Source organism: Ictalurus furcatus, chromosome 25 (genome assembly GCF_023375685.1).
Source record: "Ictalurus furcatus strain D&B chromosome 25, Billie_1.0, whole genome shotgun sequence".
In the NCBI taxonomy this organism is placed as follows: Eukaryota; Metazoa; Chordata; class Actinopteri; order Siluriformes; family Ictaluridae; genus Ictalurus; species Ictalurus furcatus.
The window spans coordinates 13,815,096-13,838,087 of NC_071279.1; the positions used below are offsets into that span (position 1 = coordinate 13,815,096).

General features: G+C 37.8%; 1 protein-coding gene across 3 annotated transcripts in view; it reads left to right on the forward strand.

The window, feature by feature from the left end:
• col12a1b (collagen, type XII, alpha 1b) overlaps positions 1–22,551 on the forward strand; it is an 82,807-nt gene extending 60,256 nt beyond the window's left edge. The window contains exons 56-77 of one of the 3 annotated variants that reach the window (XM_053614818.1): positions 532–655; positions 955–1,098; positions 1,992–2,156; positions 2,481–2,519; positions 3,057–3,195; positions 4,295–4,437; positions 5,075–5,184; positions 10,992–11,150; positions 11,410–11,487; positions 12,795–12,881; positions 13,945–13,998; positions 14,121–14,216; positions 14,704–14,757; positions 15,937–15,990; positions 16,154–16,207; positions 16,387–16,458; positions 16,901–16,936; positions 17,047–17,113; positions 17,239–17,421; positions 19,137–19,214; positions 20,562–20,732; positions 22,024–22,551. In XM_053614818.1, coding sequence (XP_053470793.1) covers positions 532–655; positions 955–1,098; positions 1,992–2,156; positions 2,481–2,519; positions 3,057–3,195; positions 4,295–4,437; positions 5,075–5,184; positions 10,992–11,150; positions 11,410–11,487; positions 12,795–12,881; positions 13,945–13,998; positions 14,121–14,216; positions 14,704–14,757; positions 15,937–15,990; positions 16,154–16,207; positions 16,387–16,458; positions 16,901–16,936; positions 17,047–17,113; positions 17,239–17,421; positions 19,137–19,214; positions 20,562–20,732; positions 22,024–22,148 — 2,232 coding nt within the window. In that variant the 3' untranslated portion in view covers positions 22,149–22,551. Of the gene's footprint in view, positions 1–531; positions 656–954; positions 1,099–1,991; positions 2,157–2,480; positions 2,520–3,056; positions 3,196–4,294; positions 4,438–5,074; positions 5,185–10,991; positions 11,151–11,409; positions 11,488–12,794; positions 12,882–13,944; positions 13,999–14,120; positions 14,217–14,703; positions 14,758–15,936; positions 15,991–16,153; positions 16,208–16,386; positions 16,459–16,900; positions 16,937–17,046; positions 17,114–17,238; positions 17,422–19,136; positions 19,215–20,561; positions 20,741–20,991; positions 21,647–22,023 lie in introns of those variants that run through there. The other 2 variants (XM_053614819.1, XM_053614821.1) reach the window with 2 other exon arrangements.
• The last annotated feature ends 441 nt before the right edge of the window (positions 22,552–22,992 follow it).

Here is a 22,992-nt window from a genome sequence, read left to right on the forward strand (position 1 = left end):
GCATCTATTTCAAGTAAACCAAAATTAGAATCTAATGAACAAAATCTAGTATTTGCATACACATAGGGTCATTTGTTTTGGGGTCTGAGTTCAGATGAGAGTGAGCACAATGTCTAATAAACCTCAGGGCAATAGAGGCTGCAGAACAAAACACATATCTGAGCATGTATTAAGCTTCACTTTCGGAAAATGTTCAAGATAAATGCTTGTGTGCTAGCCAAAAAGCTGAAAATGTGACCATGGTACTAGCAGATAGCAACAGCTGCCAAGCAGTGATTAAAAGGCCAAGCTAAGAAAGATGGAGCAATGTGAAGCAACACTAAGAAACAAATCATAAGCACTTCAAATTGTTGTCTTATTTATAAGCATGAACTAATCACTAACTAATCACGAACATCAAAAGGATATTTATTTAGCCAGATCTTCATGAATGTTAGTTGAATTCCTGTGTAATGTGCACAGTTGTTTAAAATCTGAGTTTTTCATTCTGATTCGGATTTATCGATCATCTCCCTGTGTTTGCGACGACAGGTTGGTTTCGTTCAGTACAGCGACGATGCCAAGACTGAGTTCAGACTCAACACTTACAATGACAAAGGCACTGCACTGTCAGCCCTGCAGCTCATCAACTACAAGGGAGGAAACACAAAGACAGGTGCTGTGTATCTCCCAGTGATCCTCAGCTACACTATTACACACTATTTGCATATACACAGTATTCCAGAAACTGTGCTCTGTAATCTAAAATGCTGACATTTTGGATTATACCAAAACAATATTATGACAAGCTGAAATTATTTCACTGCATGCTTCTACCATTGAGATATGGGATATGAGGATGAAATAATGTTTTGGATTATTTTACAGAGAAGGAAAATTCAGTCAGTAACTTAATAGTCTTCAAAAAATAGTTGTAACATGAACATAAGGACCACCTGTGTATTTGTTATGCAGGCGTCGCTCTGAAATACGTGTACGACAGAGTGATCACTTCAGACAGTGGAATGAGGAGGAATGTCCCGAAGGTTCTGGTGGCTGTTACTGATGGACGGTCTCAGGATGACGTGCAGAAAAACGCTGTCAAGCTGCAACATGCTGGTAAGACAATGCCATTTTGCTGACAACCCAAATTATCCAGTTACAGCCAGGGTCATGGCAAGATACTACACGTGAAGAAGCCTTTATTTGTCACATATACATTACAGCATAGTGAAATTATTTTCTTTGCATATCCTAGCTTGTTAGGAAGTTGGGGTCAGAGTGCAGCCATCATACGGCGCCCCTGGAGCAGAGAGGGTTAAGGGCGGTGCTGGGGCTTGAGCACCCGACTTTCTGCTCAGTAACCCAGTGCCTTAACTGTTGAGCCATCACCGAATAGTGTTACTATTTTTTATTTCAACAATAGATACTGCTAAAATGTTACTATAGATTTCCTTACAAGCTTTTTTTATTGTTTAATGTACCTAAATGCCTAAATTTGCACACATAGACGTGTTTTAGGCCCTAACTATCCTTTGGGTAATGTTTAAATTCAATTGTATTTAATTGCAAAGATTCACTCCAGAAAAAAGTCCCAACGTATTGTTGTAATAGGACTCTTCTATTGTTTTAATCAACCAGAAAACACCAGTCATCGCTATTAAAAAATGGACTGGAGGTTACTTTTTATTCAGTTCAATTCAATTTTACTTGTATAGTGTTTTTAACAATATACATGTTCACAAAGTAGCTTTACAGAAATCCAGATATATATTTTTTTATTTAAATTGACCCCTTATTTTATTTTTTTATTATTATTTTGCTGTACAAACTCTAACAGCTCTGGAATATCTTTGGAACAGTAATCAACATTCAAAACTTTGGAATTAATTCGGATTGTAATTTTTATGCAAACAAATTCTAAATAAACATTTTTGATTATTAAAAAAAAAATCTGTATAAATCAATGCAGTTGACTATGGCATGACCACTAGGTCTGTTCTCATATTCAGGTTACAGTGTGTTTGTGGTTGGAGTGGCTGATGTGGACTACGCTGAGCTACAGAACATTGCCAGCAAGCCAAGTGAACGCCACGTTTTTATTGTGGATGACTTTGATGCCTTTTCCACAATACAAGACAATCTGGTCACCTTCATCTGTGAGACTGCATCTTCCTGTAAGTGCAAGTACAAAATGCCTGTTCATCGTTTCTACTCTCAACTAATATTTGAGTATTTTTTTGTTTTTGACATTATGAGTCATTTTAAGGAGTTAGTCATAATTTTACATTAAAACATCCTTTAACAAGTATCAACTAGGTAAAGGTTTGCATTGGTTCTAAATAAATTATTAAATGAAATAGTCTATGATAGTTGACTTATTTTGGTCTGTATTTTATTATTATTATTTTTTTAAATTAATTTATTTATTATTCATTTATGTGACCAGTGTTCATTAGACTCTATGCATTATTGAACTTGTTTCCTGATTCCTCTCACAGCTTGTCCACTGATCTATGTGAATGGCTTCACATCACCAGGTACAGATAATAATAATTATACTAATACTATTAGTAATAAACTTTATAGCATTATATAGATATGCATGTTGACATTCAAAACCATTAAAGCATTTTATGTGTTTCTAAAGAATGTTTAATGCTTTAAACCAAAAAAAATCCAAAAAAATTTTCATGATAAAACATATAGTAAAACATGATAAAATAATATACAAACATGAATAAAATAACTATAAAGCTGTGAATTTGTACTTTAAATATGATATAAAATATAATACAGTAAAATAAAGGCACCAATAGCTATGAATAGCTGGTCTGGTTAAACATGTATATTTTTATACAGCGCTAGATGGTGTTTGTGATATTTTCTGGAATACTGTGAGTTTATCTCCCAGTGACAGAGTTGTCAGGGTTAAGAGTAAGAGTGAAGTGCGCAGGATGGTTATACTGCTTCTGGAGTTTTGTTTCAGCAATAAGCGTTTCATCTCTTTCAAATATTTTCTGCAGATCTCTTTTTCCATCTTTCTCAATTATTTATTTCTGTACACATTCTCACAGGCTTCCAAATGCTCGAGGCGTTCAATCTGACTGAAAAGATGTACGCTTCAGTTAAGGGGGTATCAATGGAGCCAGGCTCCTTCAACAGCTATACAGCCTTCAGACTCCATAAAGATGCCTTCATCAGTCAGCCTTCAGTGTAAGTTCATTACACCTAGATATATACACACTATGCTGCTTTGTTGGTTTTAAGCCTGGTAATCAAATTTTCTTTTATTTATTTGGAAAATTTATTTTTTATTTTTAATAATTCCAAATTTATTGGAAAATCTGAGCTTCGTAGAAAAAACTGCATCCAACAACTAATACCTAATTTCCATTCTCAGCTGATCATTGTTCAAACATATTATTAAAAACTAACAAATGAGTCAGTTAGGATAAGCAGTACAGAAAATGGATGGATGGATGTATGGAATTTAACACAGAGGTTTATCAGTACCATGGTCCCCTCTTGTCTGGATTAATGATGCAATTTGCATAAGGCTTTAATCAAAGCATTTAAATGTAAATATTTTAAAGTGGATGATGTAAACATGCCTTTTGTGTTTTCCCAGTTTTACGTTTTCATGGTTTGCATAGAAATTGCTTGTTTTCCCACCCATAATAGATGAAATAAACAGTTCTTGATCACAGACCCAGACCTTGGAACCCTATTGTATCCTTAGTCTAACTAAATAGCACTAATGATCCTCATTACAAATAGAGTTCACATCAAGGCAATCGTTGAGGTAAATACAGCTTGTTGCTAAACTACACCATTAAAGAAACATAGAGCATTTTCAGTTTTGTTCTTTTAGTCTTAACATGATATGCTTTGCCCAGCAGCTCTCAGCTAGATTGTTAGACCTCACTGTTAGTTAAGGAGGCTTGAGGGATTTATAACACCCTGTTAAAGTGAATCCTGACAGGTGGTGTTTGAAGGGCTTCATTTTCCTCAAGTCTCAGCATCAAGTTCGGTCCCCAAAAAGCTTCCCAGAACATTATAATCCATTTCTCTTCCACAAATCTGTGATCTTTTTACTATTCACACTGCAGTATCAAAATATATCCAGTTACATTGACATGCCAGATTTGATTTTAAACCTCCCTTTGGGAACCCCTTAGAACCTCTTAGCTAATGTGAAAACGGGCTCCTGGATCTGTTATCTGTTATATATATAGATATAGATATAACAGATGCAGATAATATTTTTTCAAAGTAAGTAGTACAAACCTAACTCTAGTTTTGGGTTCAATAGAGACATCCATCCCTTTGGACTTCCCCCGTCCTACACCATACTTCTGATGTTCCGGCTTCTTCCAGACTCACCCAATCAGCCTTTCGATATCTGGCAAGTGTCTGATAAGGGTCACAAGCCTGAGGTCGGCATCACTATTGACCGTAAGTCTAAGTTTAGTCCCTCACATTAAAAAAAGGAAATGTTTTGAGGCTTTGTCTTATTTTATTCTTATTTACTTAGTTCACTTTGTTGTTTATTGTAATGCTGCATCTATCTCTCTATCTATCTATCTCTCTATCTATCTATCTATTTATACACATATATTAACATTAGTTTTCAAATCCTCACTTTTACAAGAGATGTTCATATGCAACTTTCAGAAACTTATACTTACAAAGGCAGCATTAGTCCTGAAGAAGTGAGAAGTTTGTACATTGGAGCTCATTAATGACAGAACATGCACACCAGCTGATTTTCTTGCTTTTATTATTTTCTTCCCTCCTTCAATTGGCTGTCCTCAGATCACCATGAATGGTATCTAATGGTCTCCAGGCTTCAAGCCTGTTTTCTTATGCCTCTCTCAGTATGCAGCCTTGACCTTGCACGACTTCTTCCCTCTAATCTTCACTCTTCAGACAATTTACTAATTGTCATATTTGGCGCACGCTTCACGCAACATTTCAGTACTGCTCATGCATGTTTGCTGTGAAGGATGTTTGTACTGTCTGATACTGACGCTAAGAAGATCTTGGAGGCCTATCTGACAATTTCCTGTTCTCTTTCTCTCTCTTTTTGCAGCCTCCAAACAGACCATATCATTTTATAACAAGGACACACGAGGAGAGCTTCAGAAGGCCACATTTGATAGTCCACAACTGAAGAAAATATTCCATGGAAGCTTCCACAAGGTAAATGCTGCTGCTTTTGTGCTCCATATGGAACTCTGGATGTGGATCTATACGGGGTGTGGCAGATCAGTCAAAAGTGTTTCCAGTTGTACCTACATGTGTTTAGTGACCTGAGGATATACAGATGTCTAGGATAGCAGGCATTCCAGATGTTACGATTACAGGTGATATGCATTTAGGTGGTTTGTAAATTTCTGTTCTTTAGCAGATGGTACTTTCGAGCTGTTATGTAATGTGTAGCTTAAAGGAATCATACACTATTTCACAGGTCACGCTCAATAAGGTTGCTTGCTATACTGTGGGATATTTATAGACAACTTCATTCAGATTTGATTTTATGAAATAAATGTGCGTGACGCCTAAATGGGGCAATGAAAACACTTCATACTGTAGCCATTTATCAGTAAAGCTAACGTCAATCATAGTTTTAATAGTACCAGTAGTAGGAATTGGGATTTGAAGTGACAGTTTAATTGACAGATTAGTACATAAAAACTCGAATTGCAGGGAATGTTTAATGGACAATGTGTGATGTTGTGCATTCTATCATTTCAGCTGGGAAAAATGGGAAGCAACGTACCTTATGTAGCCTAACGTTGAAATTTTAGTGGGTTTTAGAAATGTTTATTAAAACTATCACTTACCTCACATTCAATTGGTCAGCCAAGATATGATTGACTAAGTAATGGAAGGTAGTCTCACCCAAATGTCAAAATCTTTATATGATGTTGTTAAGCTATATATTGTCTTTTCTTGTGAAAAAGCATGAAGAGTTTAAAGTGGAACTATAATATCATTCACATATGTTTCAGCTTTCAGGTGTACATAGTATGTCCATATATGAATTCTAACAATGAGATATCTTGTCAAGAAGCCAGATTGAGCTAAAAAAAAAAGAAAATAATCATCCTGGCTGTCTACAGCCTCCCGGCAAAGTTTTTGTACATTATTCTAAATTACTGCATTCAATTTTATGTGCATAGCACTTTTAACAAAGCAGCTTTGCTGAAATCCATACCAACCAAGCCAGAGGAACAAGTTTCAAAAGAAAACCTTTCTTCTTCTGGGTGACAATGGATAGTGGAATTATAAATCATTACAGTATGCTATAAAGCTAAAAAGTACTGAGTGTGTTGGACGGGAATCATTCTGAGCATCATAGTCTTTATGCTTACAGTGGCAGGTCTTAGGTACGAATCTAAAGTATTCCAGGTGAGATTAGTAAAAGAAGTAAGAGTAAGTCTTGGGGATGAAGAAATTTTGGGAAGTACAGATCTTTAGGGTATACTTGTAGGATCATCAAGCTAATCAAGCGCAGTAGAAGAGCAGTTCTACAGCAGTAGAAGCATGTCAGGATCAGGGACATTGCTTCACACTGTGTCGTAAACCATATTAATCAGAGATTGTTGGGAACCAGACTTCTATTCCTTGTTAGCTATGTACAATTTGTAGCTATAGTACAAAACTAAAGAAGCAACCCACAGGCACCAAATATCTTGGCTGCTTAACTACATTTGGGGTAAAGGGAACCTTGTGGAAATTTCTCTCTCTCTCTTTGTTTTTTTTTGCACAACTGCTCCTTGCCAACACACAGGAAAAGTTAATACTCTTTCTGAAAAAGTGCTTAATCCTATTTGCCCAGGTTCTGAACAGACTGAGTGAGGAGGGGGATGTGGCAACACATAATTTACAATTGCTCCTTTATGTAAGGATCGTGAGGACTACTAAGCTCTCGCATTTTCACTAGAATCTACACTATAAGTCTGTTTGGAGCTTTTGAAACATAGTGGAGTTGTTAGCTGGAAGAGGGAGCTGGAAAATATTGGGTCACCAGGATTAGCCATTAAACAATTACATCAGAACGTGAGTGAAATGGCAGGCCAAGGAGGGGGAGAAGACTGTCTTGCTCTCTCTGTCTCTTTCTCCATCTCCATCAATATCTTGGTCTCTTGAGGTCTTTTTTTAAACACACTTTACAAATTACATACCTTATACAAACGTTATCTATCTACATTTCTGTCTTCCTCCCTATCCATCTCTCACATCAGAGCCTCTCTCTCTCTCTCTCTCTCTCTCTCTCTCTCACTGGCCTGGCTGTGTCCCAACATCTACTGGGTTGAATTACACGATGAGGGAATTCCTGTAGTTATTTTCACACTGCAGTAGTTTTTTTTTTGTAGTTTACCTCCTTGTGAGGATGTGAATGGAGAGGGTCTTCACTACTCCCTAGGAAACTGCTTATCACTTCTCCCTACCACCAAAAAGCAAACATTCACTGTGTAAATGGAGTGAAATCAAGCAGCACAGGCTTTTCACTTATTCCATGAAAGATTACATATATGAAAACTACATATCATGCTTCAGATCTACAATGGGAATATTATTAAAATAGTAAATGCTTAAGAATAATGAATAGATTTCCACAGTTACATATGAAACCTTTCTTTGGACTGCAAAATGTTAAATCATCTCGCGTTCCTAGATAAACACAGATGATTTAGACTTTCTACTTGAGGTCTATGCATCCTCTTCCACTGATGATTGGTACTTATACTCTAGGTTGTTTTATTAATCTCCCTTGGGGTAGCTGTATAAATGAGCTGTAAGGTGCAGACTATGAGTTTTCTGAGCCACAAGGGTTGGCAGAGAATAGTGTTTAAAACTGATTCATGGTTTTATATGTCATAATGTCATAAACAGGCTAAATCTCAAAAACATAGAATTGTGGAGCAGCTGTAACTGGATATCTATGTCGGAAGTGGCGTTAAATCCATTTGAATTGAAACTGTAGCATATTAAATGCAGGTTATTTATTTCTTTCTAAACAGACTAAACAGAAATATATTTGTCTTATGAAACATGACTAGTTTACTTTTTGATTATTATTTATATTTTTTATTTTCATTTAAACACAAGTTAAAATTTGCTTATCGATCGATTTATGGCAATGCAACTGTCATAAACATTACTCCTCGGATTAACTCCTACTCAACGCTAAGAGCTGCTCTAAGAATTACTTTTCACTAAGAAAACTTTTGTGGTCTTATACCTCTAAGACTACCTTTAAGAGTAATCCACAGAAGCTTTACTTTTACATACCAGACTTGGACTTCATTTCCTGGACTTAAGTTCCTGGGTCAGTGTTCCTTCATTGAGATTATAGAGTAGCTATTGACACTGTTGTTAGAACAACAGCTTTGCACAGCATCCTGACCAATATTTATGGAGTGTGTCCTTTGACCATCCGATAAAACTGGTTGAATGCCATAAATGTGGCACAAATGAATGACCCATTAACACATCTTATTGAAATGATGTGTAAAACTATCAATGTTTCAGTCATATTCACATTAGAAACAGATAATTACAGTCCCTCGTGTTTTTCATTATAGTTGGGGCCATTTTTCTAATTAAGATGAGAACAATGAGAGCAGTGAGCTCATCCAGAAACCAGATGTCAGAAAAAGCTGAAATTAATAGTCATTAGATAGTTATACGTTATAATACCTTTCTATACTGTTTAGTCAAAGGAAAAATAGCTGGAGACAATCACTTAGAGAATTCTAGGCCTGGCCAACTCCTTTAAATATACTAATGCATTTAAATAGAACATGTTTTATGAGTCCATGATTGTAGGACAGAACAAATTATCTGTAAGGCTAGACTGTGTGTTTGTATTGCCCAAACCACAAAAGGTGAAAATTGTTTTCAGTCTATTTTATAAATCGTATATAAATCTTGAACCTCAAAGTTGATTCTTTTCCAAGAACAGCACATCTCAAAGTCTCTTGTACTGCAGCAATTGTTACAGCAGTAACAATTTTAAACATGCTTAAAAAGAAAAACTATTATTATTATCATCAGATCAGTTTATAGATATTGTTAATGTTGTTGAACATCTGTGAAACAAGTTATTTAAACAATGGTTCCCTCACCAGCATCTCTTATTTTCTCTCTTAAAAGTTAAAAGTTAATGTTTAAAGTTAATAAGTGCAGCTTCTCATGTTACCAAGAAACAGGAAAACGCCAAGCCTTTCGCCCTGAAGATTTTCCCAAGTCAGAAAACAAAAAGTTTCAGCTTTACCTCTGAGTACTGACACTGGAAACGTCTTCCAAAAAAGGCTAAATATACAGTATGTCTCCTCACAGAAAATGTACCATATCAATGAGGTTAAAAAAAAAAAAATCTGTTTATGAGGAGTATCTTCCATATAAGTGCCTGTGCATGAGCTGTTGCTATGGAAATAATAACATGTTCGAAAGATAATACATGCATATTTTGACAAGTTATTCGAACGGTGAAATTTATTCTGACAGCCCTGGAACATACAGTATGACTAAAACAAACTACATGATTACCCCAGAAGATGCTGTTGGAAAGTTTTTATTCAGCCTGACTACTGAAGAAATTTGGAGGTACATCTCTCATGACATAATACTGCAGTTGAATGCATCATGCCTTGTCAGAGCTGGAGGTAGAAATCTATCAGAGCTCTACAAGGAAGGTCTGCTGAGTAACGTTTCTCCCAGACACACTGACTCCCAGACATTGTCCCATTAGGGCCCTTCCCCCCTCCTTTTCCATCTTCTTAGTGCTGCTTCACTTCACCTCATTTACCCCCTGCTCTAGAAGATCGGGGAAGATTGCTCCAAGTTTCCCAGCATGATGTTCCTGCCTGTAGACTGTCTGAAATCCAGAGCCATGACTGTACCGTGACGTCCAGAAAGTGTTCATGTCAACCTAGAACTTCCACTTCCAGTGATGTTGAGCAGAAGCCACTTATTATGGCATGATCTTAAGAATCTTCCATTTTCCCAAAGGGAGGAGGCGGTGGGGAACAGCTGCTCTTGAGCGTTGCTGTTGAGTGGAACGCGTGCAAAGTTTGGAACGCGAGAGATAGAAAAGACACATATTATTAATAATATCACTATCTTAACTCCATCATTGTAAACTGTGGTTACTGGGGATATGTATGGCATGTGTGTTATATTAACACTAATGGTGGGACAAAACTGCTCTACGACATGCAGTGTAAGATTTCAAATGATTTTAGTATATGGTAATGAGAGACCACCCACTGGGAAGCAAACACAAGACTTTTACTCAGCTTCAATAACCACTTTTTTCCTGGTCAGATCCTGGGATCTTGGGAACACTGGGTACAAAATCGGAATACACCCTGGATGGAATCCCAGTCCATCAAGGAGCAATGTCCACACTCACATTCACAACTAGAGGCAATTTAGTGTAGTCAGTTCCCCTATGAACATCTGGGAGGTGGGAAGAAATCTGGGAACCATGGGGAACCCACACAGACATAAGGGAAACTTATGAAACCCTAAACAGACTGTAACCTGAGATCAGAATCAAATCAGGGTCTCTGAAGCTGTGACGTTACACTGTGTGAAGCTACACTTATTATGAGTTATAATAGTACCAAAAAAAAAAAAATGACACAAGAGAAAGATCAAAAAATACCAATCCTAATCTGCTAATTTCCGTCTGATGTTTGTTTGCATCTGGTGCATCTGGAAATATTTTCCAATTTAGGCAATTTTCTTTTCCAGCTCTGCTCATCATCATCACATCTGCATTCTATATCCATATAAGTGTTTGTAATCTAGGTCAGTGTGACACGGTAAACTATCAAGGTTCGTTTGAGATCTCTAAGAGGCCATGAAGAGGTAATACCCCTTGTTTACACAGGATACACAGGAATACAGACAGTGGTCCTATTCTCAAGTGACTCATTGATGAGCCAGTATTTTCCACAGTCTCATGATCCTCATTTATAAATTTTTTTCAGCTTCACATCATGGTCTCGCCCAGCAGCGTCAAACTGAACTTGGACTGCCAGCAGGTGGCTGAGAAAGAAATTAAAGAAGCTGGAAATACATCGGCAGATGGCTATCAAGTGCTGGGCAAAATGTCCAAATCTATTGGCTCCAAAGGGGAATCTGCGACAGTGAGTGAAGCATTTTGAATTTATCTGAAATTTAGCATGTGAGCATGTGGAGTTCCATTCTTTAATTTATTGGTGTATATTTTTTTATTTGATAAATGCAAAACCCCCAGATGGATTTCCCAGCTGAAAGTCTGTCATTTATCTTTATCTGGTGTTTTTAATCTGTTGTTGCATTCTCATTTTTTTTTTTTTTGAGTCTTTAAATGTGAAGCTTGGATCAAAGATGAGAAACATGCGATTTAATTTTTCTGGTGCATAGTTCCAGCTCCAGATGTTCGATATAATCTGTAGCCTGGGATGGACCAGCCGGGACAGATGTTGTGACCTTCCCTCAATGGTAAGAGTAACCTAAACAAGCTCAATGCCAGTCTTTATGCTTGTTTCTCTGGATGGTTTCTTATTCCTTTCTGTTGTGTGACTCGAGTGTGTAAATTTGTCGACAGAATGCCAAGAGCTAACATAGCAGCCATGTGCACAAACATAAAGACATGTCATAATTATCCAGACAGAAACATCTGCGCTTGTACATCTGTGTCATCCTTTCTTTCTATTGTTTTCCTTTTAGTTTCTGCATTAATACACTAATACTTGAAAGATTTTACCCATATCCCCTCCCCCAACCACCCCCCCAAGAACATTTTCCCATACTTTGCATTTATAGCTCAGGCTTTGGCATAACATCTGTCAGAAATGTTATCATGCCCCAGTGTGTTTATATGGAAATAAATGGGGAAAATGCTTTGATACCAGCAACATTTTTGGCAAGATAGAATTAAGGCTCATCATGTAGGATGAGCATCTCTGAGAAACAGACGGTGCTCTGTTTCCATTTGAGCTTTAACAAAAAGCATTTCAAATTGCTGCTTTTAAAGGCTCATGAAATTATGGAGTTTTGGATATAATTAGCGGTTGAAGGACAAGAGCAGCTCAGCTGCAGCTTCAAAACAGCTTAATGTCATTGATTTGCCGTTTGCCCTGTCTTTATATCGTCTTTCTTTCAGCCAATACAGCCAATACTTTTGTTGTACTAGCATGCCCTAATTCCTCATCCCACAGACGAAAGTGCTCAAAACCCCTCCGTCGACATAAAAGAGTGACACCACATGGATCACATAGCCACCCTGCTGAAATGCTGTCATTCTTCACATCACACTCAGATTTTAATAGAATCCAGCTTCTAAATGATGCTGTCAGCAATAATAAGTGTTTCTCAGGTGGAAAATATGGATTTTAATGCACACACGTCATTTTTCTTAGTTGAATATTGGAAATGATTTTTCCCATGTCTCCACCAAATCCTCTTGAAAGTTCTCCTATTTTTTTTTTTTAAACAAAGAATAAGATCATGTTTTCCTCCCATTTTTTAAACATAACCTTTCCCCCCCAATTCCACATAACCAACTACTGCATTCAGTTTTGAGACCGCTTTCATTAGTAGCTATACGACTTCTTCTGCACATTCTTGGTGTTCATTTTGCTGTGAGTTCATCTCTGAGAACCCTCTTCTCCTCTATATTTTGCCCTTTTTTTGGACTAGAGTTGTGACTAAGATTTACTCTTGAGGCAGCAGAGCAATTGCTGCTCTAATCCTCACCGGCCTCATTCATCTCCGCTAATCTCGCTCATTCTATCTTCATGTTCTAGAGAGATGAGTCCAAGTGTCCACCTCTTCCCAACGCCTGCACATGCACGTCAGACAGCTCTGGGCTTCCCGGACCGCAGGGGCCTGTGGTAAGATGTTTTTTTAGAAAAGGAGTACCTGGAGTAGACAGTATGTCCAGCTAGGTGCAGTATATCCATTTCACATGCTGTCTGTTAGTAAGCTCAGAATTAGCCTTAGACCATTGTGCTGTTTCTCATTCAGGATTTTATCCATCATGAGCACAGCATAAGCCATTAAGAAAATAAATTTTGGCCTAAAATATAATTTAAACAATGTCCTTGTATTCCAAGTGCCAACACGTTTGGTATCCAGAGTTTACTTCTGTAGTTTTGGAGATTTGGTGGTAATGTGGTAAAGCACAGGAAGCTCAAAGTCTCAAAGTCTGCTTTGTGCAAAATGCATGTTTAAATCATTACGTACTTACCTCAAACTGTTTTGTGTATCAGACTTTATTATGTGGTTTCGAACACTGTGTGACACGCTGTTATCTATTAAAAAATTGGACAACGGCGATCTTGATGCTGGAATCACTTCCTCAGCACATAGTTTGGTGTCACTCCATGCATTTATCAGACTCAGGAAGGAGGTCTGACTCAATGTTTGAAAGCAGAATTCGATGTAAGAATTGATTTGGATGATATAGTACCAGTTTGATTTGTATATTTATTTTTTAATACAGAGCATTGCAGCATGCAGTTTGCATCACACTAAACCAGTAGATGTGAGCTTTCCTTACTTAGCTACAGTATAAAACTAAGGAGAGTATACATGTTGACATTACTTGGAATAAGGGGGAAAAGTGATAACTTCCTTTATTGGACAAACTATTCTTAGAGAGCTGCTCAACATATTAACAGAATATATGTATATCCAAGAGGGATGTGTTTTATTTTTCTGGTTTTATGAACTAGCTGAGACAAACTAATCATATGTAACACATTCATAAAGAATTCTACCCTGTTGAAAAAGTAAATTAATTCTATAACTTGCTGTAAGAACCGGCGTGTTTAATAACCATGTCGACACGGATGGTCAAAGGCAGGTCATGTGCACCTTTTGGCTTGATAATTGACTGCTGTGTGAGCAGATCACTGGAGTGTTGTGTGTGAAATATCTCTTTGACTTTCCCAGGGAGCACCTGGGAGCAAAGGTCCTCGAGGTGAAAAAGGAGAAAATGGCGCTCTTGTAAGTATCATATTCTGGACTTCCTGTCCATAAACTTTTATCTTGAGACATGGTATTCAGTGAAGTGAGCAAATATGAACCAGTGAATGGCTAAGACTTTTCTCATGTGTGTGATACTGTAGGGTCCAGCTGGACCTCGTGGAGAGATGGGTCCACCAGGCCCGATGGGTCTTCCAGGACCGCAGGGCCCCAGTGGGCACTCCATTCCAGGAGAAGCTGTAAGTCATCCTTTTGGCTTTTTTCTTCTCTCATAGACTCCTTCCCAGTCCATTGTATCTGCTCTCAGCCAGTTCTCAGTAGCGAGCTGTATATCTCTAAGGGCCCCTGAACTGAAGGATTACCCTGAACATTTATTTTGCCCTGAGTGGAAATTGCACAGTAACTGTGGTTCGGCGTCGTGCATTCCTCCAAGTCTGTCGGCCTCACACTGAATACTCGACACTCTTTAAAACACCTTATTCTTAATGTATCTACATAAATCTGACTCCAGATCATTTCTTCCCTCCTCTCAGTTACGGAGTCTCTTCCTTCCCTTTTTAAATCAGACATCGTGAAGGAGCAGTTTTCCTAAAATCCTGCCCTATCGATTTGATTTATGTGTCAGATTTCCAGTAGAATGACAGTACATAACCTCCTCCACTCACCTTGATGAATATGGTTTTAATATAAAATCCTCTCTATCTTCTGCTTCTTTTTTTTCCATAGGGGCGTCCAGGACCGAAAGGAGATCCCGGTGATGCTGGACTACCTGGGCAGAAAGTAAGTTTTCTATTGACTAAGTATATTTTTGGAGAAAAAAAAAAAAACATTACGCAGCTCATGCTACTACTCTGGATGGACTCCATATGGACTCCAAAGCTCAGAACCTATCCGCTAGTAGGGAGGCAGCAGTTACTCACAGGCATAGATCACGCTGAAAGATTTAATCTGTAAAACATAAATTGGCTCAGCACAATATTAAGTGTTGTAGTGCATTTGATGGTTTAAAGCTTTCCTGAATGCTTTGCCAGGATGCTTTTTTTTAAATTTAGAACATGTATGGAGCTAGCAAAAGGATTACAGCAAGTTAACTGTAACTAAGCAACAGTTATGGCAGGCAGGTATAGCTGTTGTTTCTTCATTGGTTATGTTGCTGAATGTCAGAGCTTAGCAGTGGGATGATGTGATTTGAAACAAAATCATACAAAAAGTGAAATTAGTGAAATTAGTGAAAAGCATGATGATTAAGATTATTCCAATTAGCAGGATATTTATGTTTCTTTCTAGAAATAAATGCTTAAAATAAGCAACGTTATCTGTCAATAGAATAAAACAGCTTAAAGCTTAAAATGAATATGTCTACATAGTCTTAATAATCCCAAGAAAATGAAAAAAAATATTAGTTAAATTCAACCCATTTATGATATTTTCACCTACTGTAAACTGATATTATTTTTGCAATGGAAAAACAATCTTAAGCAGTTGCTTCTATGAAAGATCAAAATGATGAGAAGAGATAAGTGAATAAGAAGGGGTATTTTGAAGGAAAAAAAATTTGTAGCATATTGAACACACTATAAAAAAAATTCATGATGGGTGCTCTGCAGGTGAACATACTAGATGCAGATGCTATAGCAACATGTGTTTAATAAGTTGCAGCCAGGTTTATAATGGCCAGTAAAATGGATCTGGCATATACTATGTTCCCTGTAAATCTTACACCAAGGCATCAACGGTGAGCTGGGATTGATGAGGAGGGAAGAAATGGGTTGGGGGGGGGGGGGGGGGGGGGGTGAACTGCTGAAGCTGTTTAAAGCAATTCAGAAATAACAAAATAAAAAAACAAAATACTGGAAAGTGTGTTTTGCAACTGGTTTAAGTTGCTTAGTCAAAGATAGATGAGGTGTGTTCACTGCTAAGAGTGTGTCAAGTGTGTAAATGTGTTTCTGTCTATCGCAGGGTCCACCTGGACCAGCTGGTCCTGTCGGCCCTATGGGAATTGCTGGTGTGAGGGTGAGTTCTGCTGCCCATCTGAGTGCAGTGCATTACTGTCCAAAAGTAGATCTTCCTGTACTGTACTCTGGAAATCTGGATCTGATTGTGTGTGTGTGTGTGTGTGTGTGTGTGTGTGTGTGTGTGTGTGTGTGTGTGTGTGTGCGTGTGTGTTTTTATACAGGGACCCCCAGGGAAAGAAGGACCAGCCGGACCCAGAGGCCCACAGGGACCAATGGTGTGTTCAAATAATAAGGATTTCATAGTGAAATCTCTTTTGGAAAATGCTCCTGCCTGGGCATTCTGCTTCTTTCTTGTGAAGGCGAAGCATTGGAAACTTACATAGATGCTGAAAATAGTCCCATTTGTGTCTTTGTAAAATGTATTGATTTTGATGTTGATGCTATTTTTGTGCAGGGTGCACCTGGATCTCCTGGAATGCCAGGTCCTATTGGAATTCCTGGCAAGTCTGGTGAAAACGGTGTTCCTGTAAGTAAATACTCACTAGACCATACTCTTAAACAGTCTTTTTTTTTAAAGAGAGAGCACATGGTATGCTATAATACAGGTGGATATAATAATTTCTTTGAAAACTATTATATCAGTTAGACAAGCAATGATACAATCAGTCACATTCCAGAAGAACTTAATATTACGTTGTCAGATGGCTGTGTAAAATACAACAGTGTGAAGACGACACGGCATCTCACTTTTACCTCTTTCACCCAAAGATCGACAGCAGCCTTCAGGCATTCCTCAAAACCCACTCAGTGACATCAAGAGTCTGAGAGATTTTCCAGCTAGCGATAAACTAATAGATGTTTGTTTAAAGCAGTGAATGTTGTGGCTGAGGAGATTTAAGAGCAAGCAGAATTTGGGTGTTCAGATGTGGTGGCGTATGTAAAGTAGAATATGTTTTTCATTTTCACAGGGACCCAGTGGAATGAAGGGAGACAAGGGTGAAAGAGTGAGTGATGGCTTTGATTTCATTTTTATTCATAGTTTGGATTCAGATTTTTCCTTTCCTTTTTTTGTGCATGAATATGCAATTAGGAATTCTGGTGTTATGTCTTTTAGGGTGACCTTGCCTCTCAGGGCATGATGCGTTCCATTGCCAGACAAGTCTGTGAACATTTAGTCAACAGTGAGTGTTATTTTGAATTCACAATTTTTTTTTCTTTACAGCAGTCTACATTACGTTTGGTGCACAAATGTCAATCAATCCATTGTGTTGTAGTAAGTGCTAATATGTAAGTATTCTACTTCAAGGTCAGATGGGCCGATTCAATGAGATGCTGAACCAGATCCCCAGTGACATGCGCAGTAACAGTCCTGGACCTGCAGGCCCTCCTGGGCCACCTGGTATTGCAGGGCCTCGTGGAGAACCTGGCCGGATTGGACAAAATGGTTTCCCGGGAAGGCCAGGATTGCCCGGACCGCAGGGAGAAAGAGGTAAGTTTCATTCCTCATTTAATGCAGTTGGATAACCGTGACAGTTTTCCTGGATTTCCTTTCCAGGATTTTCTAAAAAAAAAAAAAAATGTTTTAGTGCCTTGAAATAGAAGTAGTGAATAAACCAATGGGGGTGTGCTCTTATAGGAAATAATCAACAATAATCCCAACAATGATGTGATGCTGAGCTACTATTACCATCCTGATGTTGATTATTTTTCTACAACATGAAGTTAATAATGAAGCATCGTGAAGTGTTTTATTCTTGTTATACCACAGGAATTTGCCAACAATATCTTTTTAATCAGTTTATTTTATATAAGTCCCAGGTAATGAAGTGCTACTAAATAAACATACAGTATAAAAGGAGTGTGTTAATATAAACCTATCATTTGAATTACAGTTGGAAATACTATCAGACCTGCTATTATAAAAACAATAATCACAAAGTTCCTTTTTGGCTGTCGGATTTAGTTCATTGAACCCTGATAGACAGCGCTTGGACTGAAAATCGTTTCTATCTCTAAATAACAATCCTAGTAATCTATTAACATCTATAGCCTAGTTCACACTGAACATGCTCAATTGTCGTTTGTTGGTCATGGAATGTCTGAGCAGTGTGCTATGATTTTCCAACAAACTCTGACGTAATCTGACCTGGGCACAAACTGTTGCCATGACGATGAGGCAAACATCCCTGAAAACTCCATAGAAATGAAAGCCTGTGTTCTATGCCCGCTAACCGTATGCCATTTTTGGTATTCTGTTTCATGAATTAAGAAGCGAAATCACAACAAATGTTTATAACTTACATAAAAATTTGCATCAAAATATTGTTCATAATGTATGACTTAATAATGTTCTTAGCTTACCACATAGCCTACATTAAGATGTCTTTCTCCTTGTTGTTGAAACTGCTTGGGGGCAAACCGAGCAAAAATTTGAAAGCTCGGCACTCCCTCAGTCTGCAGTTCTCTGCATAGATTTAAGTAACCACCATGTCTCTCATGTCACAACAACCAAGGCTTCACCCTCAACCTCTTTCATTTCACTCTCTGACTTTTCAGGTGAAGAGTGACACGTAATTACACAAGTAATAGTAAAATTTGGATTGTGGTAAAAGGATCATCCATTTTTAAACCAGTCTGACTGTCCATGAAAAAGTTTGTTGGTGTTTGTTGCAGCAGTGTGAACATGACGGTTGTGTTCCCCAGCATTCTAAATCCAATGGTAAACTTTTAAAAGTCGGTGATTGTTGGCATTGGTCGGCGTCTGTTTGTGCACCATGAACTAGGCTTATAATAATAGTTATTCATTTAAATTTCCCATGCAGAATAATAAATAAATATGCTGCCACATGCTAGCTGCATTATTAACATGAAAACATTTACTGTGAAGCATTTGAAGCCAATGCCCATGTCTTTTGGAGCTCTTGTAGGCACTCTGAAAACTTGTAAGATCCATCAACTCATATAGAGACCCAAGTGACTGCTGTCATTACATCCAGTTGGATCAAAAACACTGTTGCAGCAAAAACACATGCCAAGCTTTTGGCTTGGCTGGGGATATATTGATACTTCTCTATCCTACATTTTCTAATAGACTTCCCTTTGAAGTCTTTCCAGATGTTCTGTATCAATGCACTATATGCATTTATTGTTTGCATGGTTGCTCTTTGCTCTCATAATGCTGTATATGCATATGTTTTATTTCAGGTCCAGCTGGTGAGAAGGGTGACAGAGGAAGTCCGGGGATTGGAGAGCGAGGACAGCGAGGCCTGCCTGGACCACCTGGTAAGACTTTTCATGATCATATGCACACAAAACCACTTGCCTGATTCATTCCCTTTCATTACTGTAGCTGTCAGTACAGTTGTCACCAGTCTTTCTCATTTCAGTTTGATTTATTTTATGATGGTATTTGAATGAAGTGAGTGTCACTTAGCTTGTTTTTACTGGGCCTTTTACAACAATAAGGTTTTCATTGTCCTTACCCTGAGCAGAATAATTCTTCATCCCAAACGCGTTACTGTTCCTCGTGTTCCTATTATCAAATTCAAATACAAATTTTATTTGTCACACACAACCATACATAGTACGATGTGCAGTTAAATGCTTTTTACGACTGTCCGAGACATAAAATAGAATTTACATAGAGTTGGGAAATGGGAAAGTATTTACAAAAAAAGAGTATAAAAATATAATGTGAGGATATAAAGATGGGTGGCAGCAACAGTCTGATAAAGTACAGATATGTGCTGTTGTCTTGTGCAATATAATGCTGTGCAACATTAAGCTGAGGTAGTTGTATGAAATTTCCCATGAATAGAAGATATATTAAAGGAATGTAGGGGGTGTGGGTGCTGTGAAAGCGAGTCCAAGCACTAGTCCTTGGTGTTGTCCTGGTTCAGGACCCGAATGGCCTGTGGGAAGAAGCTCCTCCTCATTCTCTCAGCGTTAGCGAAAGCACTTCTCTGACTGCAACAGAGAGAAGAGTCCGTTGTTCGAATGGCTGAGGTCCTTCAATATCTTCCTGGTCTTGGTCCAGCACTGCTTACTGCAGATAGACTGTAGGTCTAGCGTTAGACTCTTATATAATAGTAACATGCCAACAATTTGTAGCATAGCTTTTTCCCTCTCAGACATGAATATTCTCTTTATACTGTCTTAAACATAAACAAGTCATGTAATACAATTTAACTAGAAGTGGACATATATTCAATAAACCTACAGTGGATACCTCTGTAGTTCAATACCATTTACTAGTTTATCAAAACAATGTTCACTCATTTTAAACTGTTATGTTTGTTAAAATGTAGGTATACTTTGTATTATTTTTTAAAAATTGTACTAAATATTTTTTTTTTTGCCTATTGCTTACAAACACTGCTAGATTGTTAATTACTGAACAACAGAAACTGTGCAGCGTTGGGCGTTGAAAAATCAAACATTCAACACCATAAAGCAATATTATATTCACTCTTCAACGACTCAGTTTCCATCAGTGTTCTACCCACTATCTTTATTGTTTTTGCTTGTCTCTTGAGCTGCACACTGACTGGTTGAATGATAACAAACAAACAAACACACTCACAAACATTAGCACTTTTTTTTAAAATAAGTTGCTTCATTCTGAATCAGGCCAACCAGGTGAGTCTAGACAAGGACCTCCAGGCCCCACCGGTTCTCAAGGTCCTCGTGGTCCACCTGGTCGTAATGGTGTTGCAGGGGCTCGAGGACCACCAGGCCCTCCAGGCTACTGCGATTCCTCTCAGTGTGTGGGGATCCCATATAACGGCCAGCAATACAGAGGTACGTAGCATTTCTCACAAAGAAACCTGCCGCGTAACATTTGAAAAAAAAACAACAAAAAAACTAATAACGTCTAATGCATGTATTAGCATAGTGCATGCATAGCTAGCTATTACCATAGTGCATGCATAGCTACCTCACAGTTACATTAGCACTGAGGTTTAATCAATAGATTTTTTTTTCTTTAACATAACATCAGGTATGTGAAAACCTGCTGATGTAGTTTCATAACCCTAACACACTCTCTGACCTGTTCCAGGTTCATAAACATTCTAAAGCGCCTGTGCTCCTTTCACTCTGAAATCATGAGTGAGTCCTGATTGAGCTTTGTCCTATGAGGATAATCACCAACAGAATGATTAATGAACACTATAGAAAACAATATAAAGCCACAAACAAACACAATGCCACAACATTAAATAACGGACTTGTACTAACAAGAGTTTGCCGCAACTTTAACCGCCAGCGCAACGGGTGATGGCAGCAATGCAGTGGCCTGTTTACAATCTTGAAGCCAAACATCAAACAGGCAGATGGAGGAGCATGACCCAAAACACACAAACAACACCACCAGCAACACTTACTAACCAAGAGGATTTATAGCCAAGACAGCTGATGTTTAGCCTAACTCTTTGGTTTTCCTTTTTTAATCTGTAAATAAACTAATTGTGCCTTGTAAATGAACCCAAATTCACTAAAATTAGTTTTAACACCAGTAGCCAGCTTGTGCCTTGTATTCTGCTGTTTGCTGAATGCCAACACGATTGCCTTTTTTATTGTTTTTTTTTTTTTTTTAAATTTTATTTAAAGATGATGTGCCATAAGTAATATACCCTTTGACTTTGCTCAGGGCCAATTTGAACCACGTGCCTTTTTATATATGACCCTGGAGGTTTTTTTTTTTCTTTTTTAAAGAAAGATATTTCTGTACATGGTAGCTGAAAGTTTTTAGAAAGTCTCCTGTCCTCTGATATTCCTCAACCAGCTCCTCAGCTGTGTTACAATGACTCATATCACACACTTGAATCTTGCAATGTGTTTGATATTTAATATTCCCATGAACTCAGTGCTCCCATGTCTACGTCTCATTCTCATCAAACATGGGAAGAAAATGCGAAATTAACCCACTTTATTGTCTTTGTTATCAGTCCCAATTGTCCTTTATTTTCCACCCCATATTTCTGCTCTGATCTTACTGTCATAGCTCTGGTATTACAACACAATGCTCTTGTTGACTTTAAGTGTACTGTTACTTTATTGCTCAACTGGGCAAAATAATATTTCCAAGCAGAAGCGGTTCCTCGCGAGCCCGAGCCCCGCGAATTCCAAATACCCGAAGAAGACATTGAGCTCTCACCCAGCGAGCGCCTCAAGAGATCGCTGTCCCGAAGACAATTCAAATGGACAACGTCATAAAAAAATATGTTCTTTGCATAAATGTAAAGTTATTATTATTATTTTTGTTTTACATTTAAAATTGCTTTCACATATGCTATCATGAAGGTCTATGAGCTTGAAATGACAGAGGCTCTGCACATTTTTTTTTCTTTAGCGTCTCCCCTTGTGCGCTTGTAAATTGTCTGCTCCATTATGCTAAATCACATCATGTACTCGTATTGCTGGTGAGAAATAGCTTCCTGCCAACATGATCATAAAGCATAGCAAGTGTACGCTACACACCCACACATCAGTCGTTCACGTCATCTGCCTTCATCACCCGAGAAATGTTCGTTTCATCATCATCCGCAGTAACACATGGCCTCCATTGCATTATCCTAAACCAAATATTTATCCGTTTTTTTTTTTTTTAATATCAACTCACAGCCAGTGTTTTACCAAAGGTGGAATTGCATGTCTGTCGTGTATATTTAGGACGTTTATTTGTTTTCTTTTGTTTTGGTTCTGTTTTGTTTATTTTAACCAGAATATAGTTGTTCTCAATGTTGTGTTATCAGTATCAAACGCAGTTGGCATTTGTGTGCAAGACTATGGATATAGTATTGCTGCTTCATGTTTGTAACTGCAAATTGTGAATTCCATAGCCTTATTTTCTTATTTATTTCTGAAACAGAGGAGGCATTTTTCAATAAAACTACTGAAAATATAAAACAGTGTCGCACTTGTTTCAATCAGGATCGATGACAAAAAAACCCAAGGAAATTTAACAGTGGAGCAAGAGACATTTTTTTAAATGGATAAATTCTCTCTGAAAAATTCATTTGATTGAAAAAAACTGTTTACTACATTATTTTTGGTGCAT